General features: G+C 36.9%; 1 protein-coding gene across 50 annotated transcripts in view; it reads right to left on the bottom strand.

The window, feature by feature from the left end:
* Positions 1–2,785: 2,785 nt before the first annotated feature.
* Positions 2,786–9,210, bottom strand: part of RIMS1 (regulating synaptic membrane exocytosis 1) — a 488,993-nt gene continuing 482,568 nt past the window's right edge. For all 50 annotated transcript variants that reach the window (XM_081828536.1, XM_081828518.1, XM_081828521.1 and 47 more), the window contains 3 exons: positions 7,409–7,510; positions 6,657–6,796; positions 2,786–5,122 (listed from right to left, as the gene is read on the bottom strand). In XM_081828536.1, the coding sequence (XP_081684662.1) occupies positions 4,904–5,122; positions 6,657–6,796; positions 7,409–7,510 (461 nt within the window). In that variant the 3' untranslated portion in view covers positions 2,786–4,903. The remainder of the gene's footprint in view (positions 5,123–6,656; positions 6,797–7,408; positions 7,511–9,210) is intronic.

The following is a 9,210-nucleotide window of genomic DNA, read 5'->3' as shown; positions in this document are numbered from 1 at the left end:
GTCGGAGGAGGATGCAGAGGAGAGAGTTAGAGGACAGAAGTCTTAGAAAGAAAGCTCAGCAGATGGAGAAGAGTTCACCTGCCTCCCTTCCCTATTCCCCCACCTCCCGTGGTAACAGCAGAGCACTAGAGACATGCAACTGGAAAATACCTGACACGTTCCCCACCTTATTGGTGGGGAACGTGTCAGGTATTTTCCACATAAGCATCTTAGCTGTAATGCTACAAAAAATCGCTACCAGCATTTTTGCCACACAGCTAATTGGCTGTAAAGTAATTTTGCTATAAAAGATAAAAACCACAAAAAATAAAAGAATGAATAAAATTTTAACGAATAAAAATTCATTAAAAAGGACAGAATGAGACATGAAAAATGAGTAACAAAATTAAAAACCCTTTATTGTGAAATACTAAATATTTGAATACATTTAAAATGTATGTAGATTCATGGCAGTGCTGTGCAAATAACAGATTGTGTTTTGTGGACTGTACCTAAGTACTTGTCTCTGAAGTCCTTCATTATATTATACACATTTTTTTTGCTCTGTAGACCATTATGAGAGCTAAGATTGACATAGTATAAAATGGGAATACTGTGTCAATGGAGAAATGAAACCAAGCTGTCAACCAGTTGATGAAACCAACAAACTGTCAAATCAAACCATCAGTCAGTTTTTGTCTGTTTTTTTATCTTATAGGGCAAAATTGCATGATAGCCAATGAGTTATGTGGTGAAAATGTTTGTGGCAAAAATACTTGTGGGCAAGATATCTACAGTAAAGATGCTTATGGGTAAAGTACTTGGAACTGGTTGGCAGTTGCGTTGAGGCAGAATGGTTTGGGTTAGAGTTTTTTTTTTAAGGATTTTATTTATTTGACAGAGAGAGACACAGCAAGAGAGGGAACACAAGCAAAAGGAGTGGCAGAGGAAGAAGCAGGCTTCCCGTGGAGCAGGGAGCCCGATGTGGGGCTTCATCCCAGGACCCTGGGATCATGAGCTGACGCTTAATGACTGAGCCACCCAGGCGCCCCTGGGTTAGGGTTCTTTCCCTTCTTTCCCATCTGATGGACTCTTCATTCTTAAAGATCTAGCTCCACTCTCAGGGCATAATGGAGGATGCAAAGTGTTTAGCAGGGCGGGCTCTGGAGTCAGACTTTGGTTCATATCCCAGCTCCATCACTAACCAGTGATGTGACTTTTGGCCGGTTATTTAACCTCTGCAAGCTGCAGATCCTTTATGTGAAATAGGGTTATAAGAGTTCTTAACTCTTAGGGCCATTGTGAGAATTGAAGGTAATCCCATAGCCCTTTGTATACAAATCAGAATACATTGCTGTAATTATTTCTTTATGGCATGGTTTCTCTCTTAGTAGACAAGGAGCTCCTTTAAGACAGGGTCAGTTTTGTTTTGTTTTTCATTTTTACATCCCAAGTAAATACCATAACATCTAGTACCCAACAAAGCCCTTAATAATGTTGGTTAAGTATAACCAGATCATATATCTCAGGCTGGGATTTCCGGATATTAAGTTGTCAGAGTCAGCAAGAAACCATGAAGACAGCAAAATTGCTTTTCCTACGGTTACTTCCTCTCTACCATTGTAGGCCCTGAAGTCATAATGCTGGGAAGACTTACCTGATTTGATGAGAGATTTCTGCTTTTCTGTCTCTGTCTAGACAAAGAATTTTAAGGCTGTACTCAGTTGCCTCCTATTTTAAAGTCAGACTTGCCCTGCCTCCCCCACCAAGTTATGTGCATTAAACAGCTCAGCTCTGACGGCTTGTTGTAAACTGAACTGATCTGTTGTTTTTGTCTTCTTGACCCAACCTAACAGATAATTTCATGTCTTGTAGACCAAACAACTGGTTGACTCAATAGGGTAAAATTCAGTCAACTGTTTAAAACACTTTAAACAACTGAGGTAGTGACATGTCTCACATTGCTTTATTGTCTCAAATTTGATATTGATTTAGTTGTGTTTATTTTGCTTTAAATCAAAGCCAGTGTGGTCTATAAAAATATTAAGGGCTTTTAAAAGGTGGAGACTAGATCCCAACAGTTACTTTACTACAAATAAGCTGGAATATGAAATTATTCCTTACCAAGTATTTTGTGGGGACGATGATTATGAAATTCATGAACACATTTTTGGAGAAGAAAAGGAAGAGTTGTAAAATTAAATTAAGAAAACTAATAATTTATCTTTTAACATATTATTTATAGAGACTCATCTACTGTATTTGAAGATATATTTATTCCCTAAGATCTACTGAAGATAATTTAATGGATTGCTTGGTTTGTTAAGTTGGCCTAATCTAAGGCAAAGATCTACAAATCAGTCAGGGGTTCAAGGAAAGATGATGGAAAGAGGAACCAGGTGCTTTGATGAGAGACGCAGGAGTTAATATTCTGATATGTCACATAACTGGAAATGATTTGGCAATTGGACAAGAGAGTTGTCTCTTTTATTAGCACACTCAAACAGCAGCAGAAAAACAACCTTCCATTTGATTCTTACTGAGATTTATTGTTTTTAATAATGCCACTTTTCAGAAGTATAGTCATGTGCTCACTTAGACAGGCTGACAAAGTGAAAACTTGTATGTGATGCAAAGTACCCTTTGGGCGTAGATTAAGACATATATAGGGCAGTGACAAGTCAAGTCAAATGCCCACAGCAGACAACAAATCCCAGCCTCCCTTTCCCAAGATCTGGCTCCCATTTTGCACCATAGAACCCACAATGAAAATCTGGCAAAACATAGAACACAGATGGCTACCAACTGACATGAAAAGTAAATTTTATTAAACATGTTTACATACATGAGTTGTTCATTTTAAAAGCACAGGGGAGTGTTAAGACAAGTGGTCAAAATAGAAAGATACTACCCAATTATAATTAGTTGATTGTTGGCCACTAAGACAGAACGGAATCTAGTAGAAGTGCACCAATGCTTCAGTTCTTCCTGCTCAGCATGGTGAGTAGTGGTCAATCTGTGCCCTGTGGAATGATGGGCAGGTAATTCTGGCATGTGTAAATAATAATAAATAATTCACTTGGTGCAGGCAGTATGTCTATGGATTAAAACCTAGTGTGTACACAGTGTCTACATGTGGTACAGCCCCACGGTAGGAATCTACACCAAAATATTAATTAGAAGGAATTTGGTCCATACTACATCACGTTTTCCGGAGGGTAAAAAATAAAGTCCATCTATAGACATTTCACCCCAAACTCATAGACGGAGTCTGGCTAAAACCTGCAAAATGTCTATAACAAAAATGGATGGCTTAGATTTCTTGGTTATTTCAGTATAGTAATTAACGAGCAAACTGTACAAGTACATGCAACATACAAGCTGGCCTAAGGTGGAACTAACATACATTATTAAATAACCTTTTGTGGTTTTTTTCATTTTTTCTTTTCTTTTTTACTTTTTTTTTTAACAAAACGTGCATGCAGCTTTGAACAGTTCCAAGTCATGCTGCTCTATTTGTGTGATCACAAAAATTGAGTGACTCATAAAAGGAGGGAGAACATATCAGTGCACTCGCAGAGTCTGCACTTTGTAGCACGTATACAGAATGTCACAAGGGAAATTCAAGGCCAAGAAAAACTCAGATGAAGAAAATGCAAGTTGAAAGTTGACTTTGTTTTATTCCCCACCCCCCAAAGTAAGATACTTTGCATTAAAAAGTCAAGCTTTGTGCTTGCATCAATCTCAAAGAAATGTAAATTAAAATTGGATAAAAACATTACTTTAGTGCAGAATATTTCAGCTGGAATTTCCAGTGCAATACTGGACAGCTCATACCATGCTCTTTCCAGGGCAGATGGGTGTGTCTACACTGAGACATGGCCGAGAAGCCTGGGCATAGCTGAAAGTGTCTTAGGCTCAAATCTGTTTCTAGTCACCATTTTGGGAAGTCAAAAGTATGGTTTATACACACGAGCATATACTTTTATGGGGAGATATCAGGAAGAAAAAGTTATTACAAGGAGTGTTTCCAAAGTACAATTATGCGGTTAGTTTTAGTTCCCAGCATTAGTTGCAGATTGACTTCTTTAAAAGTCTTCCATGAAAAACAATGGAAAAAATAAATTAACTTTTTAGAACACAAACAGATTATTTTTCATTTAAAAAAAGTGATTCTGTGATTATTTGTTCCAGAAGATAACTTTTTGTTTTCTGGGTTTCCGCACATAAGACTGAAGGATTATAAAATGAAAGCCAGTGAAACCCTTCATTGGCCTCATCTTGCCTGGTAGTTGCACACTTTGGGGAGATGCCACAGAGACTGTTTCAGCCCTTTTTTGGTGCTTTTGGGAAAAGAAAGGAAGGGTCTTTGTAAGCATCATGAGGCCTGTCATGACATATCCAAAAATAGTGGAAATAACAAATACAGTGAAAAATAAAACAAATCAAGAAACCAAAACCCATCAAATAACACACACACACAAAAACACACAGAAGAACACAACTTTTCAAACACCAGGGAAATAACACTGCTTGTGGTTTGTGCAGAAATGTGTAAAATACAACTTTTCAGAGTGAGAGTTTCCAGTTTGTTCAATTTGGGGTGTGCGCATGCCTGTGTGTGTATGTGTGTGTGTGTGTGTGTGTGTTTGTGTGGATTTGAAGTTTCCTCTTTTTCTGTTTGTCAGAAGCATCAGTGACTCTCACTAGCATGTTGACTCTTACTGTAATTTGATAAACTGCCTTGTTCTGTCATATGAAGCCAGGTTTTAAACAACAAGTGGGACATATTATTGAAAAACTACTACAGGCAAAACACAAGTTGATTGTCTGTCTCCAACAATGCTTTTGATCATGAAATATCTGGTTCAGATTATTATCCTGAAAGGTAGAGTTTCACTGGAATGACTCTGGTATGAGTTCACTATGAGCGGATGCAGGGAGGCCCAGTTGAACTTTCCAGAGATGACTGGGAAGCCCGGCGGGTTAGGGGAGTGAGTGTGGGATCCACCAGGGATGATGGTGGGAATAACTTGTACCATCCGATTACCATACTGGATAGATCGAGTTCTTCCAACAAGATCTGAGCCACACCCATAAAGCATTTATGGTCCATTCTGCCATAGTCCCCCCACACAATCACCTGCAGAGACAGAGAAATGCAATAAAACTTGAACGTCTCTTTCTTTCACATTTGAAGAGTTGAAAGCAACTATTTTGTAAAAGTGAGCCAGTCAGGGAAGCAGAGGAAATGAATATAACTGACACCAAGGAGGTAGAACCGATAGAAAGATACTAACACTAAGGTGCTCAAAGAGACACTTCCCAAGAATTTTTAGATCTGATAGAGTGCAAGTAATGTTTCCCCAGTCAATGAGGGGTATTAGCTACATAAACCATGTTAAAGAAATAAATATACAAGTTTGTTTATATGCGAATTCAATACCTTCTTTAGTAACTACTACCTTGTAAGTGATGTGCAGTACCATAAAGATACAAAAATTAAAATTTGTGCAAGTTAGCAGGGCAAAACAACGTAATTCAGCGTACAGTAAAGTGTGTATACGATGAAGTATGTATAAAGAATGAGAACATGCATTACATTTCTTTTATATTATGTACTTGTTAGTGAAGGGACAGGTTGAAAAATAATTGTAAGCACACATTGCCTTTTGAGCATTTGCCTGAAAATTCTGATTTGATCAAATGATTAGTAAGTCAGAGAGTTTACGGGCAGTTAGCACAATATGGGTCAGCTCCTACTGGTTTCAGATAAGCATTCCATTACACTTACTCCTACTCCTAAGGTTCTGTTTTCCAATCCTTTGGTCATCTGTAACGGTTCTCAACTGAACTCATTGCCCAGCTTACAGACGCAGGAGTGGCAAAACCTGCCTTTTCAACTTACTGAGTAATCTTGCCAAATTATTTAATCTCTGTGATCCTCATACATAATCTTTAAAATGGGGACTCTGATATTTTATGCACATGGTAGTTAAAATGTTTAAAAGAAGTACTGTATGGGGGCGCCTGGGTGGTGCAGTTGGTTGACCGTCTGACTCTTGGTCTTGGGGTCATGAGATGGAGCCCTGAGTCGGGCTCCACGCTCAGCACGGAGTCTGCGTGGGATTTTCTCTCCCTCTGCTCCCCCTTGCCCCTGCCACGTGCTCTCTCTAAAATAAATAAATCTTAAAAAAAAGAGGTAATGTATGTAATTTCTTAACAATGCATCTGACATTCACCAGTCCTGAATATTCTCTTTTTCTTTCCTTTCTTCCTCTTTGTATCCCATGTCTGGCACATAGTAATGCTCAATAAAACATGAGCATCATTTGTCTTGATTATCTGTCTCCCTACCTACCTACCTACCTACCTACCAACCTACCTACCTATGGAGAAGAGGGGGTGTGGAAAGCAGGGCAAAAGCAGAAGGAGAGGATGGAGAGAAGGAAAAAAAGAAGGGAGAGAAAATAAAAATTGTGTTTTCCCTTAGATCCATCAGATATTTTTAATACTACATATTGTTTATATTGTAAGTTAACAATTTGTCTTTTTCTACTCAAGGATGTCACACTACATTTCTCCTCACTGAAACCTATTCTCATGTTTGACCATCTCCTCAGAGTTTATATGGATAATGTGGACATTATAATGTAAACAGTCACACTGTTACCGACCTGAAGAACTTTACCCTGTGGGCTTTCGTCAAACACCAGGGACTGCTGATACAAAGGATCAAGGGTTTTTCGTGCAATTCTTGTCTTCTTCTTGGCTATACAGGCCCCGTTTTCCAAAAGATACACTTTGACGTATGGAGCTGAACAAAGTAATATTTAACATATAAGAAGTTAATCCTTCAAGTTAAGTTAATTTGATTAGAGAATGCCTTACTAGAGAATTAGAGATGCATAGTGAAAAGTTTCCCGTTAACTATTTAAATCATTTTAAATTTCTGGTGCTCCATAACTTCTCTTCCTTAAAGCTCTTCTGTTACCTCTACTGGCATTTTCCTCATTCCCAGTAAATGTGCGCAAAATTAACCCAAGACTGACTGACCTGGGGTAGAGCGGGCATCACAGTTCAGGTGTAGAACTTAAAGCTCATTGTTTCTTTTTTATGCTTAAAACTAAAAAAAAATTCCTTTTCATTTGTAAATGTACAGGAAAAAAATAACCAACACAAGCTAAGAAATACTCATAACTAAACTTTTCTTAATTTGATAATACTCTTCCTTATACTTTCTGACAGAATAATGGTGCAAGGAAAGCCCAGATCCATTTTTATAGAATCAAAGAATACAGAAAAGCTGCCTTTTTGATCAATCAGATGATGCAGAATGAAGCATATAGAATTCGAATGCAGCAAATATTTTGATTTTTTTTGCTTATGTCAGATTCTCTTGTCCAAACTCAGTACCACCTTTCCTTACCGGGTGTAGACTTGGAACCAGGTTTTTGTGTGAGACTTCGTGCTCTAATAACTTCGACTTCTAATTGACCTTTTTTATCCTCCATTCCAATTTGTATGTCACCTGCAAATGGAAAGGAAGCAAAATGTCTCAGCTTCTTTGCAGTTACACACAGTTAAAAGAAATAGAGGTACACGACAGATTCCAAATTGTGATCTTCATGATTTTGATAAAAACCCTCATATTTAGAGCCCCTGGCTCCCACTTTTCTTCTCCTGCCTCCAAATCAAGTTTTGAAATGTTTCTCTTCATTTTTTGGGTACTAATCCATGTTATGAGAGTCCCACATTAGTTTATAAATCACTTAATTACAGTAATACTGAAATATTTAAGTTATTCTTATACTCTAGTAGAATTTCTTATCCTTTATATAACCTAGTATATAATACTTCTTAGTAAAAAAGTATAATTATCTGTATTTCCATTATCTAGAGAAAACCAATATTAATGTTTTGGTGAATATCGCAGCAACCTCATAAGTACTTTCTCTTTCTTTAACTAATTTCTTTACTCCCTTTACTCCTTCCTCTCTCTCTCCCTTTCTTCATCTATCTATCTATCTATCTATCTATCTATCTATCTATCTATCATCTATCTATCTCATGACCATACATCCTCAATTTATTGACTATATGGACCAGTGAATGGGCATGTCATTACCTGTTTAACCAGATCCCTGTTGATGGAAATATAGGTCATCTATGTTGTCACTATTATAAATAGCACTGCAATGAACAGCTTTATAAAGAATTTTTACACAGATTTTAAATTATTGGGTCTAATTAAATGGACAATCAAAAATTCCATGCATATTGCCAAGTATCCTTCAGAAAGATTGTGCCTGTTTGTACTACCACCAGAAGTATCTGTTCTCTCATATTCCACACCCACTAATAGGGGTATTAGGAATATGTCTAGTTTTTACCAATCTGACGGTTAAAAAGTGATAATTTGCATCTCTTTGATTAATAGAGAGGCTGAACATATTTCTAAATATTTTCAGTTTGTATTCTTCCTCTTACGTTTTGCCTGTTCATGTCCTTTTACTAAGGTGCTCATCATTTTCTCATTGATATGATACTTTATTTCTGAAAATGCTAAATGTAATTATTTCTAATTTTTTCTTAGTTAAATGATCTCCATTTTCTCAGTTGTGAATTCTCTTTATTTGCCAGGTCAGTTGATCAACTTTGTGGCTCTGGATTATTCATTAGTTTTATAACTCTGTTTTAGAACTCAGCTCCCAGATGTCTCTTTTGTTTTTGTTCTAATCACATACATGCATAGTTAAAAAGTCAAACTGTTCTATAAGTCTTCTTACTAGTATAAAAGAGTTCCATTCTCTCTTTCAACTTCTTGCCTTCCAAAAGTCACTGCTTTCAAGATTTTCAATATTTTTACCTGATTTATTTTTTACTGTTTGGCATTTGCCTCCCTATTCTAAATACTATACTTACAAGGTATTTTCCTATGTTTTTCAGTTTTAGATATTATTATTAACTTCTAACTTCAATCTCTTACTGCCTTCCTACCCCTGCCATATACTTGAAACTTTCTGTCATCCCAATATTAGACTATCTAATTATGATTATGTAACATTACTTAAAAATGAGTGAACTAATGTAGTAATCCGAAGGGGTACATGTACCCCAATGTTTATAGCAGCAATGTCCACAATAGCCAAACTATGGAAAAAGCCAAGATGTCCATCAACAGATGGACAAAGAAGATGGATAAAGAAAATGTGGTATATATATACAATG

This window comes from Leptonychotes weddellii, chromosome 8, assembly GCF_054177405.1.
Source record: "Leptonychotes weddellii isolate Sample4059 chromosome 8, ASM5417740v2, whole genome shotgun sequence".
Lineage (NCBI taxonomy): Eukaryota > Metazoa > Chordata > Mammalia > Carnivora > Phocidae > Leptonychotes > Leptonychotes weddellii.
Note: the sequence above shows the minus strand (reverse complement) of the source record. Positions and strands in the feature narration are given on the sequence as shown.